A 23,033-nucleotide genomic window follows, 5' to 3' on the forward strand; every position below is an offset into this window, starting at 1 on the left:
TATGGCAAATAATATTCTAACAAATGTTTTTTCAACACTAAAGAAAAAATGTCATGGTAAAACGTGGGTTTAAATACCATCACTTAATTGCATAACATCTACGTATCTAAACCCTTGTAATTTGTTCAATAAATTCTACCATACAAACATCATTTCTCCCATAATTCATGAAGTCGTAATTCCCAGCAACCATAATAACCCCTTCTGTTGAGTAAGAGTGGGAATGGATAAATGAAATCAATAAAAAACATTATGTTATTACATAAAGCACACTAAATTTAACAAAGCATACTAATTTTACCATGATATTACACTCAGTATCTTGAGTAATCTATAGCTACAGAAAGACCACTGTAAAAATATTAGAAGCCCTTCTTTAAGTTTTACTTAAATGTTTTCAAAAGAATCAAAATAACTTCCAAAACAAATAACCTTTCATTTCATATTTTGCACAAAACAGACGGATACAGTCCAGGGAGAAGACAATATTGCTTTCTAACTTCTGTTTACTGTTGTTCTGCTTTTTGCACAGTAGTATTCCAGTTTGTTTAGTACACTATAAACACAACAGCCTCTCTCAAGAACTCTGCTTGCTCCATTAACTTGCTAATGATTTCAGTGGGAAATCAAAACGAGCTCTCTTTACAGAAACCTGCTGGCATGCAACTTTACAACAACAACAACAACAAAACAACAAAAAAAGGGAAATTCACGAGCAACCCATCAAAAATGCTATGACTTATGGAAAAATATACTTGCTTTCAAATTTGCGGCCATCATACTGGAAGGCACTGAAAGAGTCGGAGTGGCTGTCTGAACTGATGAGGTCACTGCTGCCCGCGCTGGCAGGGGATGTCCATTCGGAAGGCACGCCTGGGTCATCTATAGGGCGCATTTGGTTCTGTTTGTTCAATATATCAGGAAGGTCTTTAGGAACTTCCAGGCTGCCAGGACTGCTTCCTCTTCTTGTCACATTCTAAACATTGAAGAGCCATAAATTATCTTACAATCTTGGATGGCTTATTTACATAAAATGGAAAAAGCAATCCCACATTTGCAAATGTCAGAGTGGAATGAATAGTTCGCAAGTACCTAAACCAGAAGTTGTCAACATCCTACATACATAGTCAGGACTTTCCAAAACCCCAGACACGCAGCAGTAAGGTGAGGAACACATGCAGTCACAGAATTTCATAAATACAAATTTTATTTGCACCATGAATTTTTGGGCATATACCTTAAAAGGCTAAGATTCAGACTAGGATGTGCCACACATATATTAGGTAAAAATTGAGAGTGAAAAATAGTAAAAATAGTGCATTATCTCCATATTATGACTAAATTACTAAAGAAAACTTCTTCACCTGGGTTCCAGAAAAAAAAATGTCAAGGAATTTTGTGTTTTCTGACCTATAGGCTACCATGCTATATGGAAAAAATCTAATGTACAGCACAAGCAAATGAATTTACTAATTCATGCATTCATTTTTCTCATGATTAAGCCAAAACTTTGGTATTGACTTAGACACCAAAGCCAGCATATAGCAGAAATAAGGCATATAGATTTGTTCACGAAAAAGTAAGGTGGTTCTATCTGGAGTCTTTCTTTAAGGCATTTTTTTCACAGTAAGATTGTTTGCTTGAGAGGAAAGATAAAAGTAGAAAAGCCATTTTATGAAATGGCTTGAAATCTTTATGCATTATGAAACTGATGATGACTTCCTTTTACACTAGGCCCTGTCACTTCTCTATTCTTCTGCTACCCTACTACTAATTAGAGATTTACTCTAACTGACAAGCTTTTCATGATACAAGGTTTTAGCATTCAATAGGAATAACAACTTTAAACTAGTCTTAGTAAGTTGGTACTGTCTTTTAAGAAGGCACATCTATTTTTGTGTGCTAGATTACAAAATCAGTGGCAGTTTCAAAATATTTATTCAGACTTATCTTGGCTGTTTTTTGCTACCTAAGAAAAGTATCAGTTCTCTTGTCTGAACTATTAATATTCAATATGCTTGCCCATCTATGTAAAAACAAACAGTATTCCCTCTCCTTCTCTCTTCCGTGATCACCTGTAATGATTTCTGTTTTATTAATTTGCAGACTAAGTTAACTTTTTTTTTAAAGACTTCAAGTTAATATTTTTGTCTTGTAACTCCGCACTTAATAACAAGAACAGTTTGCACCAACAGTAGTTTTATAAACATGAGTTTAATACAAAAGAAAAAAAAGCATATCTGTGGACAAACTCTATAGGTCCTCTCTTCCCATTTATAAAAGGTGATGGTAAATAACAAATTTTTCTAATAACTTTGAAGAATCTTTTTCTGCCCCTTATTAGCAACAACTATACTTGTTGACAACTTTCTACAGGAGCATGTCTTAAAATCACTTTCTTAAAAAAAAATCTTTAAAATTTCTAAGCAGAAAAAAGAACTGAACAACTTTGAAATGCTACATTAATTTGTTATCCACTTGTTCTTGATTTGCAATATTTTTTTAGTACTTCCCTTTTTGCTGCTAGTTAATAAAACACTTATTTCCTCAGATCAGTTGTCTCATTCTGTAAGCATTCAACAGTAACCAGAAATTCTTAAAACTGATTAAAATTTCTCATTACGAATGACATCACATTCAACAACACTTCTGAAGTGTTGGAAGAAAGCATACGAAAATTGTTGGTTCAATTAGCAGAGAACTATTCATAAAAAATTCCTCAACACTTGTAAGTGAAATAAAAAAATGAAGGAAAAACATAACACCGGTGTAGTTTTGTAGTCTCTTGCACTGACTATACCTGTAGAGAATAGTACCATACTGCAGCACCGTACCTAACTACATACCACACCGAGGACTGCAAATTCACACATGAACTATTATTCTGAAAGTATCTGTGTACAAAGATATAGGTGCAATTAAGGCTGTTTTATTAAATGAAACTATTCATTTGACAGTCTGTGCTGCTTCCACAATGAAGATTTAATAGATATGACAACACAAATGGCATCAAATGTCATGAATCTATGTCAAAGGCAAGTGATATTCTTAATTCTTTCCCATTCATAAAATCCAGGAGAAATACATTTTAGTAAACTGATTATAAAGTCATTGAAGAGTTCACACATATAAGCAGACTTACGTATTACTTATTGCATATATTACATATATGCAGACTTACATTTTACTTACATATTACTTTTAAACAGAAGTTTAAAGGCTTACCAGTGCATTACCACTGCGGAGTCTCTCAGCTATAAATTCATCCATGAGGTCAGGAACATTTGTATTGCTACTGCCAATATCACTATCAATAGGGTGCAGCTTTTGACTCATGTCCTCTCTATTAGCTAAAAGCAAATGAACAACTGTATATAGTAAAGAATGCACAAAGACATTTCCAAACCAAAAGGTAACAAATGAAAAAAAACCTGCTAATTAAAAGAAATTAAAAAATAAAAATTGCCAAACATGCATTTTAAGAATTTCCCTCTTTTAAAGCAGATTCTACTTTAAGAATTAGTACGGCTTCTTCTTCCCACTAAGCAGGGGTTAGTCGATTTCCAATACCACCTTTAAGAGCAAGAAGCTTATAGGTAAGCACTACTCAAAGTTGTTAATGCTTGTTTTAAGGATACAGCGTATATTCTTCCTCCATATCACGACAAATAAGTAACCAATCCTAAAAATTTTATAAGATTCCTACAGACTCCTTCATTGCATTCCTAATGAAGAGCAATGTAGTGGAAAAAGTAAACTAGGTTGTAACGTCCTAATGACAAATGTCAACATGGCACTGTATACAGCTAGTATAAATAGTGCAAAGAAAGTACTGTGTAATAAAATTACATGCTAGTACATGGAATGAAACCTCAAACTCTGGTCAACGGTTATGAACAATTAATTAAATCCACTCATTTATCAGCATTGTATTTTTGATATAACTATACTGTTCATATTTAACTGTGGCTGTTACCCTTGACTTCGTGATCTTCACCTTTGAAGCCTTCAAGTTATTCCAGTTCATGTTTTCTCCATAAAAAAATTTTCCCTCAGGGTCATCTCTCACGAGACCACAGTGTAGCTAATTCTAACAATGAGGCTCCGTTAAAAATTACAGATTCCAAAGAAGTGGTACTTCTAAAATTAGTGCTTTCTAGACATCTCTTTTTTCAGAAGTCCAGATTCTGCAGGGAAGCAAATCGCCTTTTTGAGACCCGTGACAGTCCCGCTCTCCTGGTGCTATGCTTACAGACTGCCCTCAGGTGGCATTAACATCTCGATGCAGGATGCATTACAGAATCTTCTGTTAATCATGCCAGCATAACAATGGGGAAAAAAAGAAACCTACATTACTGCTGAAAGTTAATTTGTTGTTCATTTAAGGTTATGTGAACTAAGACAATGGATATTAGAATGACAGCCTTCTTTTTTGATCCGTCCACAGAGGTCTCATAGTTAGCAGAAGAAAGGCTAACATGAGACCTTCATGAACATCCATGATTCGAGGAAAAAAGAAAGCAATGAAAGATGTTGCCAAGATGTAACTGCATCCATTTGGATGAATGAATACAGAAAGGCCTACAGCACGGTTTGAAAAAGACTCAAAATGCCCCTTATGATTAGACTCACAGAGAACTGTCATAATGAAATTCATTTCCATTTCAGACTATTTGTTAACGGTTAACTAAACTGACCTCCAAATGTAAATTTGATGGGCTTTTTTGTTTTGGAGGAGGAAAAGGAGGAAGAGGAGGAAGAAGAAAACACACTAAATGAACCAGAAATACAATATAGTCCAACCTAGCTGGTCAAGAGCCAGGTCCTTCTGACAACAAACTACACTCAGAGTGGAATAGCAGATTTTGATAAAATATGCATACGCCAATCATTTAGTAGGCTGAATTTTAAGGCTCTGCACGGTAGATGAAAATTCAGAACGCTCCAGGCTTAATCCTTTATTAGGTCATTTACTGTCTCTTCCTCTTCCCTAACATGATGGTCTTCAGCAGCAAAGAGGTTCAACTAAATATCTTGGAAAGGAAAATTAGTAATTTAAAGTATGTAAAAGTAACTTATGCTGGGAGAAAAATCAGCTGGCTGTAGGCGCATGCATAACCAAACAGGGAAAGCAGTGATCATCCCAAAGCCTTTTGATTGCTTATCAGAGCTTGCTTCAGTTGCATTAAGCCAAACTGGTGCTGCCTTTCTCCTTTTGCGCTCTGCACACTGTTAGTGCTCACCTGCAGCTTTCCTTCCAAAATAGCCCATTACATGACTGTACAGATCCCTCAGTGGAGCCTCTGCTGGCATTCTGTTCTGCCTCTGTGGGGAAACATTTGCCTTCGGCTTCGAAAGAGCATGTACAACAGTTTTATAAACACCACCCAGGGAGCCCTGCTGTTGTGCTGACTCCTGACCTGATGCTCTAAAGGCACTACGATTATGGAACTGATTAACTGCGATACCTTCTTTTTGCAACATGGCTGCTTGAGTTTCTGTGGATTCCTTAATTTGCTTGCTGCCAGCTGGAGCAGCATTGATTGCATCTAGAGGTCTATATATTCCAGGTTTAACCAGCTCCGTGACAGCGGATGAGCTGGCGCTTGCATTGGTAGTGCTGTTGCTGCTACCACTACTGCTACTACTGAAGCCACCGAGTTTACGAAGTCTTGCTTTCCAGGCAGCCTCTTTGCTCTCAAGAGGATTGTAAAATTGAACCGATTCTGTAGATGGCCTAAAAGTAACATGAACGCTATTTCTTTTTTTAGTCGTTATTTTCATGATTTTGGCCCTATGAGTTACGGTTTCAGATATACTCCTTTTAGTTGGTGACAGTTTGCTTGTGCCTGTGTTGTGAGGCATCTGAGGGTTAACTTGTGCTTTAGGTAGAATTTTCTTTGCATGTGTAACACGTGAGTTGGTTACTTTTTCATTACACTGGGCACTTTTATGCTTTTCAGCTACCGCTGCTTCCACAACTAAATCTACATCAGCTTCAGTGGCTGCTTGCCTGTACAGGTATCTCTTCCCTTCTTTGCTGCTAGGACTACTTGACCCATGATCAAACACACTTTCATACTGTTTATCAATATTTAACTGTCTGGCTTTATCAAGCGCTTGATTTCTTGTAAAAATGTCTACTTGAGTAGGTGCAATATTACTTATAAAGCCACTTTGGTTTTGTTCTAGGTGCAGCTGTGTGTTATCGGCTCTTTCTGTAACAGTGATGCTATTCGTGCATTGACCAGTCTGATCTCTATTTTCTAATCCATCCAGTGGTAATCTATCATTCCTATTTACTGATGTATCACCTTCGTGAGCAGAAGCCTCAGATTTATCTATCTCAAAGTTACCGCAAAGTTCTTCTTTTTCTTTAAGGTATTCTCTCAGAGAGGAAAGGAGATCATCTTCACCTTCAAGGTCAACATATTGGCTTTGTTCAAAGGCTGTGTTTGCAAATTCTACCGGCCCTATTAAATGACAGAGATGGTCATAAATACTATCCCCAACTTCCAAGGAGGACTCTCTGCTATTTGTATCAGTGATATGGCTTTCAGTGGATCTATGCATTGAAGAGGTCTCAGTGGAACTCTGTAAGCTTGGAGCATGATGGGATGAACTGTCAATGACAGGAACTGCACCTTTGGCTCGTTCAACTGCGAATGGTTCCAGGATGTCAGAGGTGCTGCTGCTTCGTGGCAGTGGCTGTTCCTCATTTAATGCACCAAAAACTTCACTTGGAGCATCCTCACTCTGTGAAAAATGTCTGACTCGAGGTGGACGTGGAAGAATTTGAGCATCATCAATGTCTGCAGGAAAGAAGTATATGTAACACGCACTAAAATTTACATACAGAGACAATAATTAGTTACCACCACATCATGATTACGTGACTTTAAAAAGCCAGGAAAGTCCACAGCCTTGTTTTCTTAAAGTACAACAAAAATACTTTTTCCAGTACTAGAGTGTTAAAAACACACGCACATAATATCCAGTACAGAATGTAATATAAATGAGTTAGACCATCAGAACACAGTTTTAAATGTTAACATGCATGAGAACGAACAGTGAGACCATGGAACGTTTGGAAATACAGTTAAAGCTAGGGCTGTGCCAATAAGTTCAGTAATCCAACCAATATTATTCCAGCTATCTTGCTCAGGAAATGGATACCTGGAATACAAATTAGCTTAACGGTAGTACCCTTCACGGAATTTTCATCTTCAGAAAAATGCACAATTCCAAAGAGAACAAGTAAGTTTTCTGGAAAATTAGAAATGTCTACTGAAGTGGTAAACTATTACTTCTTCATAACTTGTATGAATAGGTACAAATGACTGAAATATCAGAAAGAATACTACCATACAATTATGAATATTATAGCATACATAATACAGTAATACCAGATGACACCTAAATAAGTACATAATACCTAAAGATTGAAGCTTTTAAATGACAGGGAAGAGCTGGCCCTATACAGAAGACGACTACACACAGTAGACAATTTAAAGATATACCCTTTTTCCCTAGGAGGAAGTTTTGTCTGTCATCTTCAAAATGCAAAACTAAGTACTTGATGGAGGCTTACCTCCCCCTCCTCTTCCAGTTTTACTCAAGCACATGTGACATTTCTGAGAATTACCAAATTAAGGACTCTGCTACTGAAAAACATCCTGCAGCCTCACAACAGTTAACATTAGAATAAAACCACTTTCGTTTATGAAAAGAGCAGAACATTTGTTATGACCATTTAAATTAGCGATTCCTTGTCTCTGTTGAGACTGCTAATACGTTAGCATCAGTACAAGTCATAGTTAACTGTAATGAAAGCTGCAGTTCCTATGGGGATCACCTAGGAACTGTAAAGAGGTATCTTCAGCCTGCTTCACATCACCCACCAGGATAAAGAATCCGCATGCTCCTCTTCAGATTTCATGATACATTACAGAAACACTACATACTACCAAATCACCGTTGTAGGCAAGACTAAGTATCTCTTAAAGACAATTCAACTAATTGCAAGAATTTGCGCTACCCCTTGCTGTCTTTTTACAGGATAGGCACTTGAGCAGTAAGGTAAAAACAGCTTTGTCAATTTTCTATTGTTTCTTTTTTACAAGATCCTTTATTCCCCAGAGTTATTTTTAACTACCTACAACTTAAAAAGTTGCAGATATGCTTTTAAAGTCAGGAATAACAATAAGAAGCTTATATGAACATCCACAAGAGTTACTTGCCACTATGAACAGACTTACCTTGTTGTTCTGTCTAGAGGGTTTATCTTCAGGTCCGCAATGGTGAATTTACTTAAAATCATCACAAAATTTAAGCCCCTTTCCCTCCCCTAAATCTGCTGTGTTACTGCCAAAGTAAAGAAACTATGTTGATCTGATTTTAAAATGTTTCAAACCGTTACTTCATGGATTTCTAGGCTTATTTCAGTATTATTTAATAATGATAACCTGAAGTCACCTTAAAAAAAACCTGTTTTAAACTTGCTCACACTTTTCAGAGAATGCTAAGAGCTGGAGATGAATTTCTCGTTTTCCTTCTGAGCGAAGCATAAAAACCGAAGGAATGAGATACATCTGTACTGAACTAAATGTACATGTTGGAAGAAGATGAAAAGTGTTATTTCCACACTCAATTTTTCAGAGAAGTTAAAATGTGAAAATTAAAGTTTGACCTGATGCAAAGTTTACTGAACTGTAAAGAAGCTATTAGAGAGGAAATAGAGCGCTCTATACTGGAAAAAAGTGAGCAGATATCCAAGTTGTTTCAGAAAATAAACATAAACTCCATAATCATCACGTATAACACAATTTATTATCTCTTTCCCTCTCTCTAGCTTTGATAAGCAACAAATTCCTCATCACTGTTCTTATTCAAGTTATTACTAACTATATCAATTAGCACGCTGAAATGAATGGTGTCTCTCTAGTTGGAGCTGTTAATTCAAATTCTCTATTGACTTCGGCAGAGCTTAACACAAGTTATGCTTATATAGTCTCAAAGCTACATTTTATAGCTGCAAAAAAAGGACCATAGAATTCAGTCAAAAATATGTATGATGTTATATATACGTAATTAATTATACTGTATTAATACAGGTAACAATGATACACAGATCTCATCTTGAGCCCTCAATATGCATCTTTTGTACCTTTTATAAACTCAACTAAAGCAGCAGCCTGAGGATTGCATACTGTGCATGCATGCAGTGACTATGATTTTCTAGGATGTTAAAAATTACTGGATGGAGAACTCCAAATGCACACCAAGCAGCTCCACACATTGAAATAAATTTAGCTAGATTTATTTCAATGTTGATCCAGCGTTAATCTTAGGTGCTCACGTATGCGTGTCTAGCACGTGCAAATACACAAACGTTTCCAAACAAACATGTAGTGCTTGTGCCAACAGAGATTTCTTTTTTGTAGAAGAGAGGAAGAAATGAAGGAAATAAAAAATATACTGTTACTGCAATATCAGCACTGAAAATATAGACAATGTTTAAAAACCCAAACAGCTCCTTTACAACCAGGGCTCGCCCTTGCACATGGGGGATATACAGTCAGACTGGGACACCATCAATTCCTAACGAGTCTTCACTACCTAGATTGCAATTGTGTGCCAAAAGGTTGTGTATCTGACACACTGCACATACTTAGGAGAAATGTGGGTCTGGTTCCCAATATGTTACAGTGAGGAAGAGATTGAAACTGGTAGTTCTAGCCAATCTCATCCAGGCACAACTTTCCTTAAATCAACCCTTACCTCTCCTTTTTCTGCTAGAATGCAGAAAGAAAAAGGTATTTATTCAGCATCAAGTGGGAGACAGAGATGCTAAAATACAAACTCTGGAGAGCCACATTCTGGCAAGACAACATGAGTGCAAGCAGAAGATTCCCATATAACGTTGGGACAGGTTTATATTTCATCATGGAAAGTTAGTTCAGCAACTGGAGAAAAAATAACATGTTTTGCTTCTAAGCTTTCATTTCACTTCTTTTATAAGAACACACTCATCTTGTGAGTTTCTGGGATTAAAAAAAAAAATTTCAGCCATACTGGCATTACAATTATGATTTCTCTGTATTTCATCTTAATGATGACTTACTGATTAGGGAGCAAGGCTTTAAAGGCTTAATATGTGTCTCCCTTTCAGGTTAAAACTTCCTTTGATTCTTTCAGTCCCAGTGGATAAGGAAAAATCTCCCACCTGCAATTCACGAGTCTGCCATTGTGGCCAATTGCTTCCAGGAATCTTGCCGACATCTCACTGCCACTTTTTTTCACAAGCAGTCTTGCACCTGAAAATCCTCAACAGTTCAATACATGAATAGTTCTTTTGCTAGTTACCCTGTAAACATGTAAGACTGTATTTCCTATGATACTAACAGGCTAAAAGAAAAGTTCTTTTCAGAAACATTGCAGATTTCCAACAACTGCACTATACCAAACCACTTTACTAACTAAACATCTTAAAGCATAAATCTCCACTTCCACTTTCTGGATCCGATTTGAAAAGCTGCAGATATTCTGCACATGGAAACACAGCATAATTTAGAAACTACATGAAGGAATTACAATCTTCGGAAAAGCATCTTCCATGATGCTAGATGATGATGTAAATATTGAGCTTTTGCAATAAATTTTGTTAACCTACTGACTGATCTTCAAGCAGAAACATTGTCTCGATAAATAACAAATTATAGTGGGGTATTCTGCCTTACTTTCGAAAATTAATACACTGTACTGTATATAAGGTAAAAGTTCTGGCAAAAATGCTTTCTTTTGGACTATCTATCAAGATTCACTAGTAAGTAATTCAGTGAGTCAATCTTTCAATAAGGAATTTCACATCTAAAAAGGAGATGAATACTATTTCAGAAAACTTAAGATTAGAGCATCCTATTCTTTTGGAATCATTTGAAATATCCTCTCCTTCAAGTTGTGTCAGACCTGAAAGTCAGTTTGGATAACAGGGATATTCATATAAACATGAAATAAAAGGAAGGGCTGTCACAGCTAGCTAAACATCATTCATTACCGAAAGTATGCTTATGATAGAAACAATTTGATTAATTGCCAAATCACATGCTGTAGATCTGGACACAAAAGGCTTGCAAAAAATCATGTATTTACTGTAAGAAGAGAAGGCAAGGAAAATCATAAAGCTCCATGTTTAAAAAGAAAGACTAAAGAGTGAGAGCAATAAAAAAATGCATAAAATTAAAAGAGCAAAGTGCACTCTGATCAGGTGGATAGTTTTTCCTTTACTCTGCTACCTCCCCATCAACACTCCAATGGCTTGCTTTTCTTCACTGGAGCTTTTTAGTTTTCTGGCAATGTTCAAGATTCCTCGGCACACTATGAAGCTGTTTCAAACCCATCTGTTTGAGAAGACACCAAAACCAGGAAGCGTCTAGGACGTTTTCTATGTTAGAAATGCAAAGGTCTGTAAAATTATTTCACTTTTAAATAAAATTACTTTGGTCATGCAGTTTTTGTATCAGATGAGTATCAACAGAAAGGACAACAGCAAGAGAGCCATCAGGTTTGGGACACATTAGAAGAAAGATGTAAGCCAGGACTTTTCAGAATCATGGGTGATAAAATTGACTGCAAAAGCACTTTTGCCTTCTTTACGACAGGATAATTAAGTTATCAGTGACTATATGACAAAATAATAGTTCACTGTGAAAGCCCATTCCCTTTTGCAGGTGCTCTTAAGATGTTCATTAAGAATTGACTATTTCAACAATGTTATGGACAGATAAGATCTATTTCCTAATAGGTCACTCGTGTATGATTCCTTTTAAAAACACTATCTTCTAAGTTCTAACAATTTATATCTCAGAAGAGCTATCCTTTGCACTCATATGTTTATTAATTTATTACATATAATTTGTATTTTTTTACTTTTTGTTTGTGGTGTCAAAATTTGCATTCACAAACTTTGTAGTTTTTCATTGTGAAAGTCTGGTCTCTCTAGAGTGGGTTCCTTGAACTTTCCTGACTCTCCACATATGTTTTCAGATTGAATACTAAGGCACCAAGTTTCTGTTTCACAACAAGACGACTTAATTTGGGACACATAAAAAAATAAAATTATGAAAATACAGTCCTTGGTACTTTCTGGGTAATAAAGGCAGGCAGCAGGAGAGACAGAAAAGAAGAAAAAGGAAAAAAAAAAAAAAGAACATATCTTCCATTAAAGAATTACTGCCATTAAGTCCTTATATTTATACACAGTTTTGACTATATATATAGTCTTCCACTGTGCTTTTTTGTTTTTGTCACTCATTGAGACAAAGGCATAATATGACTGTCAGCCTTAACACACTACTAATCTACATCTATGTAATAGCTGGAGCAGAGGGGGAAAAAAATAACATTATCTGTACACTTTCACGCACTCTATTTAAAATCTGTGCCAATTCTAATTGTTGAACCTCTTTGTCCAGAGCAAGCTGCTGTCAAGCTTCTAGTCAACCACCTTCCTGGACCAAACGTAATGTTAAGGAAAACTACAACTCTGTAAAAAATGGATCATTTGGAAAACACCACCAAAACACAGCACTTCAGAATTCCAAAGTGTATATATAGATTTTTTTCATGGTTTTATGTAATAGTGAAAAACAGACATGCTGGTAAAGCGTATTATCGGACACCATATAACTCAAGACATTCTTTCTGATGGGAACTAAAGTATATCATTATCATGGCTGTCCACACAACGCCTATGATACTGAATTCAAAAATTTATATAGAAAGATGTGAATTGCAAATCAAAGTAAAATTACTTTCTTCCTTTCCCTCCCTCCCTCATCACAAATAAAAAATTTAGATTAGTTGTACTCTCTGGTAGACAGAAGCTACATCATTGCTTACCAATAAACTGAAAAACCAAGAGATTTCTCTATTTTTCACTTTTATGATTGTAAACATTGGCACAGCACTAACTTCTAACAGTTCCAGAATGAATTGCAAAATAGCATGATATTTTACATAACTCAAAATATTAATTCTTAATCTCTTCCCCTCTCCCCCCATCCCCCAATTATTTTTTACTTTGAAAAATTTAATGACTTAGCAGAATTTGAAAGCAGAAGGTTTAAAAAAGTGATAAAGGGGGTGCAGAAATTAGCAGAGGTGGCACTACCTGAAAGCTCATCAGAAAGGGGAGTGAGAACAATATCAGGCAAGAAGGGTTTGGAAGTATGGATCAGAACAGGAGCACTTTTAGCACTGCGTATATAGGCCGATGGCAGAGCACATTCACCAATGGATCGGCTTCTCATGGCTTTAAAAAGGAAAAGAAAGAAGTGGGGAAGGAAAAAAGAAGAGTGACTATAATGAAAGGCTTGTGTCACAGAAAAAGCAGCAACAGAGAAAACAAAGATAAAAAGGAAGAAAATTCAAAAATTAAAACATTTCAGCACGGCAGATATTGGCAGAGCTGTAAGAAAAAAATCAGTGGACACATAAGACATTTTGAGTTTTAAACTTTTATGTAAAGCAGCAACAATGCCTTTATTATGACGATTACAGAGATTTTGCATTCAAATCAAGAAACTAATTAACACTTTTTCCCATTGCATCAGGGGTTGAAAAATCAAAGTTAAAGTCGCTCCACAAGCACTCAGCACTTGAAACTTTTAACAAAAAAAGCAACTTACACTACATTTGCATTTTCCTAGTTTCCTTTGGTTTATTCCTGAAAAAGCATCTCTGAATTTTACACAAACCCAAACTCTTGAATTCATGATTGTCCAAAAGAGATTCAAAAGCATAAGGAGAAAATTACCAGTTCTGTGTGGAGAAATTTCCGATACAACTTTTTATAGTTCTACATTAAAAATGAAGTGACTTAAGTTAAATGGATTGACAACAGAAAGTATTAATTTCTTATTCATAGGGTCTGGCTTTTAATCAATACTGGATAAATCTGGCTAAAGTGATCTTAATTCACCTTTTCATACCTCAAATCCTGCCAACAGTCCTACAGAATGGAAAACTTACATAAGAGTTGTGGTATCAAGATCAGGGCTCTATCTGTAGCTTTTCTAATAGATTTAAAATTAATCTTTATGACATTTGTTTTCCTTTGTCAGAGTAAAATACAGCAAGAACCAATACTGCATTCAATCTCAAAGTACACTTGAAGTAGTATTATTTCAAGCAGCTTCCTTTTCAAACTGTTGTATTTGATAACTTGTTTTAAAACAGTTGCTGATAAACTTCTTTTAAGAAAACTTAAGCGCATCTTATCTGTATATTGTCAGTGGAATATTTAACCAGTCCTTGAACTTTTCTATATATTTTTTCAAAACAACATGGACTGTAGACTTAGAATCATAGTGCTCCTGATCTGTATGGGAATCAGAAGTACACAAATGGAGTGCAGTGAAAAGTTGAGCACATCACACTACTAAATCAGGTTAAAAAGTTGTCCCTTAACAGCAACATGCAGGTAACTTGGGTAGGTCAATGTACATAGAGCAGAAAACACATCTGACAAATGCAGCACAACTTAAGTAGAGTCTTAACATCAGTTTGAAAAACAATTCAGAAAGACAGACATTTTAAGACTGAAGCCATTCTCTGTTAAACTTAGTTTACAAGACAGAAGCCAATTTTTTTTAAAAAAGACAATTATATGTAAGGCTTTAACATCTCTTTGTTTATGAGATAAGAAAATTCAGGATACACTGTTAGTTAGATGCATTACATTCATCATTATGCATCTTAAAATGAATGTAGGTAAGAGAAAAAATAACAACCTACATAGTAAATCTTAAGGGTCTTTTCTAATCTAAAGGATTCTACAGTTCTAAATAAAACAAGCTTTTAAGATCAGATACTGTGTTGATTACAAATCTTAACATAAAGTGATCCTTGTCATTTGACTGGATCTTTTGCACCGTATTACGTTGGTACTTGCTGGGGAGGGTGGGCAGAACAACCCATTCACAATTTGGAAGGTCGAAATCTTACAGAAATTTTTGAAGGAGAATTGCAGCATATTATTATTGAAAGCAAAATTAACTTTGAGATGCTGTAAAAGGAAAATGTAATCTCAATGAATTATCATTTTAAATGTGTGACATTCAATTAAGTAGTTAAGTTGAGGCAGACTTAATACCAGAATGTGGACTAGGTATTCGACAGTTTATAACCTTCCACTGTTGTCTACAGACAAAAGCAGAACAGATCAGTAAATTCTGATGCGATATTTTTATAGAACTAGAATCTGCTACCTAAGCCACAAATTCTGTGTCTAGCCTTACAGAAGATTTTTCAACCCATATGCATATCACGTTTAAAGGCCCTTTTCCAAAAATTACTTTACATAAGTTCAGGCTAAAAATGTACAGACTGCATATCAGAAAAGCTGTGATTGTTATTTGAGTAACACACACATACACACATATTTGGTGCAGCAATAAATGTGTGCTGGCATGACGATGGCTCAAAAAATAGAGGCGCACAGATGTACACAAAATGTGTACAACATAAAACAGATGAAAAAGAAACCCCAGCTTTTCCTTACCATAAAATATTCAACATGCACATCCCCCCCTACTCAAGATATAAAGAGTATATTACTCACAAAGGAAATACACTATATCATGCAACATATCTAAAGGTCTGACTCAATTCCAGACTTAGCTTGTGGAGCTAATGTTAAACTGAAGACCTACTAGCAAAATGTTCTATAGAAAATCTTACTTATTGTGACTATAAACCAGTATTTTTATTCTGTGACCCTGTGTTAACTGGCATAATTAAGAAGCATCCAAACAGCTCTCTCAGCAGACCTGAGAGACAATTACAAGTAACTGTTTGCAGGCAGTTAAGACACAGGCTTTTGTAACATATTCTTCATTAACATTTTAAAAACCCAGAGTTTTGGATTCTGGCTCTGGACACTCTTTTTGGGTTTTTCATCTTTTAAAATCATCCTACTAATGTGATGCTTGTCCACAGATGGTATTCTACACTATGAATACAGCTGAAATTTTAAATGGTTGCAGTAATACACATTTGGCATATTAATATGAAATATGTGAGATAATTGGAGGAAAGGAACAAAAACATGGAACCTGAAGTACAGTGAAACTAAAATCGGATTAGTTTGCTGCTAACCAGGTCAATATATAGCTTGATTAGGATAAATTTCAGTCATTTTAGAGCTAACATCATATAAATAGCCATCTTTCAAATAGCAGCAAAACAAAACCATTAATAAATTGACCAAACAACATAACCTTCTGACAGAATATCTGCAATATTAACAGTTTGAGAAGGAGAAATTTTAATGTGAGCTTTACCTTGTTAAGACAATTAAGATTTAAAACAAAAAACACCACAACAGTTAATCACAGACCCTGCAGAGAAGCAGAAATTACATTTAAAGTATCTGTGATCCATAAGGAAAACTTTAGTCAAAGTAGGTGCTGTCAGCATGAGATACAGGAAAACTGTGTAGTATTTTAATGCATGAAAAACACAGTAAATTTTGGAGTAGTAACTTCATTTTCTAATGTGCCTATACTGCTTATAGAATAATTAACTCTCCCACACCCACAAAACCCTTAAGAGAAAATAATTTTTTTAAATGGAGAACTTTGAAGAATATTCAAATAAAAACTTTGGCTAAATGACCTCTGTGACTTAAAAGAAAAATAACTGCAAATCTTTTTGGAAAAAGAAAGAAAATGTTAATTTCTGAAAAGCTAATACAACTATATATTCAGCTGCCAATATGCATCCCCAGTTTCTAAAACCATCAGAATGTACCTGCTTCCATGCAGTATCAGTGAAGCAAGGCCACACCATGACTGAAACCACTACTACTACAGAGACAGTGAAAAAGCAAGAGATATTCCTTAAAAGGTAATTTTCCTTTGCATAAGGAATAGCACTGAGATCATCAAGATGAGATAACAAAGAAATTCATAGTCCAGTTCATGTTAAGATATGCTAAGCAAATCATATGAACATTAATCAGTCTTCTTTTGAGCAATCCACCTAAAGCACTGTTTAGCATCCCTCATTTCTAACACAGGAAACAGTACCTGCAAGTAATGAAGTTGAGAAATAGATGACTCCAGAAATGGAAAATTGCACAGATCTGTGCCAATCTTTCATTAATGTAAGATCCGGGGTAAAGTAAAAGACAACACATTTTATACACTATGCAGACATAGACATATTTCTCACACTTTTCTTTGCACAGCTGGAAAACACTCAAGCCTATTATTTTGTGCAGCTTATGAAAAAGTGCACTTAAAAAGCCTTCTATTACCCACTTATCCATACCATTGCTCAAACCATTTGAGCTTTTTTCTCTTTCATACACAGTACTAGTTTACCATTATAGTTAATCCAGCTTAAGCATGTGATCAAACTTATTAAGAATTTATACATAAACTGCATCACTTCCATTTGCAGTAAATGTCATTCTAGTAACACAAGCTACTCAGCTACCTTCAAAGCACATAAGGCTGCATAACATACACATTTAAGTAATTATTATAGATGGTATACTTTTGCAGAAAGAAGTTATCAACGTGGCTACAAAAGTCGATTATTAATTCCTTACCCTCTCCCAAATGTCACTTATATCAGCTTTTACAGATACGTACCAACTGTTTTCTGCCGCACTATGCTTCTTGCCTTTTCTGTTCCTGGAGAGCCAGTGGTTGTAGCACTGCGTTGTCTCATTGGTGCTTGTCCAGGCTGATCACGGCTCCAGCCTCTAGAAAAGGACTTATCAACTGAAGATTTTGGGAATTCATGCCCAACTCCTGCAAAAATAGAATTGCAAATCTATTCACTTCTATTCTAGCATCACCAAATATTTGTAGTTGTGTCCTTTCGAAGAGTTTCAAAGCTGGATAGAATAAATCATGTTATGGAACCAAGCATGGTTTCAAAAGTTAAACCAGCTCATTATTGGGTTTTAAATGTATAAATGCACTCAGCCAGCATTAACACTGAGGGGTACTCAAACTTTTTCAGAAGCATTGGTGCTGCTAAACTAGTGCAATTTTCTTTTCTGACCAATCAAGTGCAAAACCACAAGAAAACTGGGTTTACAAAGGTTGTAGCCTGATAAAATGTGTAACTATACAGATTTTTCTTTTGCTGTTCCTATTAGACAAGACACACAAAATCATACATTACAGACCATTAAAATTGTGGGTGTTTTTCAAATAATGTAGTGACATTTGAGGAAAATGAAATAAAGATGATAAAATATCTTTAATATGAAATGCAAAAGTAAAAACATGCGATGATGGGCTCAGAGAACAAGGCTTTTTGGAAATTAACAAAAACATACTACACTAAGATTAAGACAAGATGGAACATATTCAGATTAGAAATTTATATTGAAGTAAATAAAGCTCTATGAGGAGCTAGCAAAAACAACTGTATGTAAAAAAAAGAAGTTAATTAAAGAATATTTGCAGTGTATGCCCCTTATCCACACTGAACTCATGTAATCCGAAATTATACATGATAAATAATTACAATCATTAACAAGGCATCTTCTTGGAAAGTGAGCCCTAGTACAACATGTTCATTATTAATAGCAAATAAACAGGGCCAAAGAAATTTGGCATAATTTGTATGACATGTATTACTTCCAAAGCTGGATTTAACTCTGTGACTCACATTTAACAACAGAGGCTTTTTCTAGAACTCTGTTACTGAAGGCTAACATAAACTCTTCTCAAGTGGCTCTGTATGGGTGATAAAGATGATTCAAAATGGTTTTTAAGCCTATATTCAAGTAACTATACACATTCTTCTCCCACATCAGACGACTTTTTTTTTTTTAATGGTGTCTTTTGCAAGGAAAAGCAGAAAGCTGAGTATGTATAGTATAGGAAAACAAAAATGCATGGTTCTGAACAACTTCTCGGTCAGTTACAAAGAAATGTAATTTTGTCCAGTTGTCACACACCAGAAGAACAAAACAAAAGTGTGAATAATGCCTCTGCCCGAGATGAGAAATGTGGAAGCGTATGAAATGTTTTTACCAAAAACAGCCTACAGGAACATCCTCTTTAAGAGAGGGAATCTACATAGATTACTTCTCACTGACAAACCCTAGGATATTAGCAGGAAGTACCTTGCCTCACGTTTGACTGCAGAAACACATCAATCAGAATGCAGCGAGATAAGTAGACTAAAAATGACACTTTTTCCCCCATCTTTATTACTCACCCTAAATATAACCCTGCCTCTCACTATTAGATCTCAAAGCACTTTTTAAAGGAGAACAGTATCACTACACATGTTTTACAGAAGTGGAAACAAAGAAATTATTGCTCATGGTCACATGCAGAAAGTCAGTCCCTGATCTGGGAAGAGAATCCAGGTTTTGCAGTTCTCAATCCACCCTCTACCCAGTAGGACAGTCTTCTTGTCCCTTACCAGTTCTAGAACTGTACCATTACGTGGCAAGTAGCCACCTCCTCTCCCCATACTATGTCCTAGAGCATTTCCCGCATTGTTTAGGAATCAGTTTAAAAACTGGTACCATTCATATGGATTATTAAAAGCGTCTTTTCGCTTAAATAGTCCAACAAGGTCACTTCAACAAAATGCGTCTTCACTATGGCTTAGCAATGAATTAGTTCCCAAGCAAAACTATGTGCACCTTACACTTCATCTTTAAACAACACTCATTGGATTTCAGGACCAATAGTCCAATTGTGTTTCCAATAGCCACTTGCTAGCTAACTCTTACCAGATGTGTAATCTTTGTTACTTTCAAGAAGTTATGGTTGGGACTCAACTATTTAATTGCTTTGATAAAAGGAGAAAAGCATAACCCGTTACAGTGTAACATTTTAGGTTAAATTCAACACACCTTTAAGAACTACATGGCTATTTGCTAGACTGAATTTTCATGTGAAGGTTTTGTGGTGGTTCTAAAAAGCAGCCTCACCTTAGAGAAATCAGGTTATTTCAGGTGATAAGAAACACCTAATTAGGTATACTAAAAAGGCCAGACCAAAATTATGCTGTGCCCAGGATCTCATTACCCCAGCTCAAATTCAGATGAGGTGTATACAGTGTTGTCTTACCTTTGCCTTTGTGTTTTTTCTGCTTCTGCTCACTTAATTTATCCAGCGGCAGGTCACTGAGGTCCAGGCTATACAAGTTTCTAGCTAATACTTTAGTTAGTGTCTCCATTGTCAGTGACCACTCGGTGGCCAGCTCTTCCCAGTATGTCAGTGATGACATTACGGACAGCAAGTCATCCCAAAGTTCTCGAGAGATGTACACATTTAGATTCGCTTTGATCCAAGCTACTATAAGAGTCTAAAAGAATAAAGTGAGAAAAGTTGGGTTCTGAACACAAGATGACAACACTCAAATACTACTGCTTAAAAGGAAGTTTCTAACTGCCACAGAAATTTCTGTGTAGTCCTGACACTTTTTCCTCACTTGTACACACAGAATTTTCATGAATCGTCAAGTGTTACATTCACATGGACTTCTGACTTAGATAAAGGAACGACTGGTTTGACTCATGAAAAGTCTTTTGGTATCTTACAAGTTTTGCCAAAAAGTTTTGCAATACTGTTCTCATCACATTTGTATCTTGCGTATGCTTGTTTTTTCCCTACTAAAGAATCTGGAGACTTTACAGATCTCATTTACAAAGAAGCCACCACAACAACACTCTGCAACTATAAACTTTGAAAGCATCTCCTACAGCTTATTGTCAGGAATAAAAAAATCAGTTGGTTAGGCACAGATGGCACAGAAGATTTTGTGCTGACCTGAGCTAATTCTGCAATGGAAGCAGGCTAAAACTGTACACACTGCCAGTTATGCCAACTCAACTAAAGGACAGCAATTTTTTAATTTCACAGTACCCCAAAAACTGTTGTCACAGTGTCATTAAATATAAGACAGAAAGTAACAAATGTAGCCAGTTCTTTAACGCACACCATTCACATGATCTGGGTAACAAGAACAACGATATAAGATGACAAACCACCAACAGTCGTTGTTGCATCTAATCACTTGGTCAAAATTAAGCTGAATTCATTAAAGTGAATTTATGTTTAATTGCCTGGAAAAGAGGTCCTGCAAGTCTTCCAGCTAAAGTGGAGTTTTTTCTTCCTTGATACTGCAAGAAAGTTTGGGGTGGTATTTTCAGCACAGATTCAGTAACCCTGAGCAGCACAAGTAGCATCTGTTCCCTGCAAAACGATATTAAACTCAGAGTTACCATTTTGCTGTGGTTCTGTATACACCAGGATACTTTTACAGATAGAAACCGAGCTTGATTTGCTCAAACACACTCAAAACAGAACAGTGATTACAAACAGCCTGACTTGGTTCTTGCAAAAGAAATTACTCCAATCTTCTTTTCACACTTGAGAGTGAGGAAACCCTGTTGCCCTCCTAACACCTTCTGCCAGGTCATTCAAGTACTATCACCTTCAACAACCTAAAATTACAGGCAAAGTTTACATTATTATGAATGTACCTCATCAAATATTTCTTGCGGCACAACCTTTACCATCATAGTCTAGAGTAATTTCTTTACAGTAACATGAAACTGGGCAAGAAAACATTGATCTAGTGGAATCTGTTTTCTCTTATTACTCCCAAATTTCACAGTGTCTAGCCTTGAACTGACTCCTTATTTCCTCACAAGAGGAGACAAGCTTCACAAGGTATGTAATGCCAACTCAACTTACTCGGAGTTTAGGAAATGGTAGTGACAGACTCCATGCAAGTCAAGTGAAAATGGAGTAAATCAGCCATTTGAAATCCCCTTGGCTACTACTTCCTTGCAATGGAGAATGGTGGCAATATACTGCCTCATTAGAGATTGCTAATTAAAGGAGAGGGGGAAATAACAGAATGAAGGTGGGGTCCTTTGCACCTGCTAGACACCTTAAGCGCTAGAAAGGAACTAACCAGTTAAACAGTACAGGAACTCTTGTAAACGGTTACAGATCAAGAGCAACCTACATCTGATTGTAACAGTTATCCATGCTTATCTGAGGAATTTTTATTTATCTGTGAATATGGTTGTGAAGCTTCATGTATGTTTTTGTATTTTAGCACTCTGACACATGAGCAAAATGCCCTGGAAAAGGCATCAGTAGCTCCTTAATAGTAGTCTGCATATCCTAGCTTACTTGTTTCTTCACTGAGGGCTAACCTGCCTCAAACTAACTAGGTCCTTACTACTGGCTTTAACAGAGCAGATAACCCCTGCCCTTGTGGTAAATTGTCTGTAATGTTAAAAGTCCACATATTTACTGATTTAGAGAAACTGGTTCACATAGTCAATACCATTCTACTGTGTTTACCACGAAGTAAACTTTCACATTTATATTTTGAACAAATAATCTTAAGATAAAAGCATTAGCATTTTACCATGTCTTCTTGTCCATAGTCACTTGGACTACCATGTGACGGTAGATATTAAGAATGCGTTTACACATATCAGTGTGTTCATCCAGCAGCGCTTTGATTTCATTTGCAGGTTCAAGAAAGAATATATTTGAAGAATTTATTATAAAAACCTATAAGTAGAAAAGAGTGGATGTTATGAGCTTGAAGCACTTTGATGTTTTCACCAATTCAGTTGACAGTAACCAAGAGGAGAAAATCGATGATTAACAGAAAGGCTGCACATGCACTCAGAAGTATATACTTAAATGTAAGTTACCTTGATGTGATGATAAAGCAATAAGACTGTTCTTTCCCCATTTTTTTTTCCTAAAAATATATTTGTGTATTTTTGCTCTGATAGACAGATGGTACAACAAACTACTCAATACAATTATTTTAATATGATGGAGAAATCTGTCCACTATCATTTTAATATGATTGAGAAAGTTCCACCTGAAAGCCAGCAAGTAACTAGTATAAAATATGGTAAACTACGTGAAATAGTCCTGGTAACAGTGTGTGCTTCGGCATAAGGCCTGTATTATGTTCTAGGAAAGTACAGCATTAATCCCACCGTGATC

The 23,033-nt window shown here is 35.9% G+C and overlaps 1 protein-coding gene across 12 annotated transcripts in view; it reads right to left on the reverse strand.

Annotated features, from left to right (window-relative positions):
* Positions 1-23,033, reverse strand: part of RALGAPA1 (Ral GTPase activating protein catalytic subunit alpha 1) — a 132,876-nt gene that overhangs the window by 78,887 nt on the left and 30,956 nt on the right. For 5 of the 12 annotated variants that reach the window (XM_055715075.1, XM_055715072.1, XM_055715073.1 and 2 more), the window contains exons 13-20: positions 22,435-22,583; positions 21,113-21,242; positions 20,115-20,352; positions 17,661-17,822; positions 13,172-13,312; positions 5,244-6,812; positions 3,226-3,350; positions 760-976 (exon numbers count right to left, since the gene is read on the reverse strand). In XM_055715075.1, the coding sequence (XP_055571050.1) occupies positions 760-976; positions 3,226-3,350; positions 5,244-6,812; positions 13,172-13,312; positions 17,661-17,822; positions 20,115-20,352; positions 21,113-21,242; positions 22,435-22,583 (2,731 nt within the window). The remainder of the gene's footprint in view (positions 1-759; positions 977-3,225; positions 3,351-5,243; positions 6,813-13,171; positions 13,313-17,660; positions 17,823-20,114; positions 20,353-21,112; positions 21,243-22,434; positions 22,584-23,033) is intronic. The other 7 variants (XM_055715082.1, XM_055715080.1, XM_055715081.1 and 4 more) reach the window with 3 other exon arrangements.

This window comes from Falco cherrug, chromosome 7, assembly GCF_023634085.1.
Source record: "Falco cherrug isolate bFalChe1 chromosome 7, bFalChe1.pri, whole genome shotgun sequence".
NCBI lineage: Eukaryota > Metazoa > Chordata > Aves > Falconiformes > Falconidae > Falco > Falco cherrug.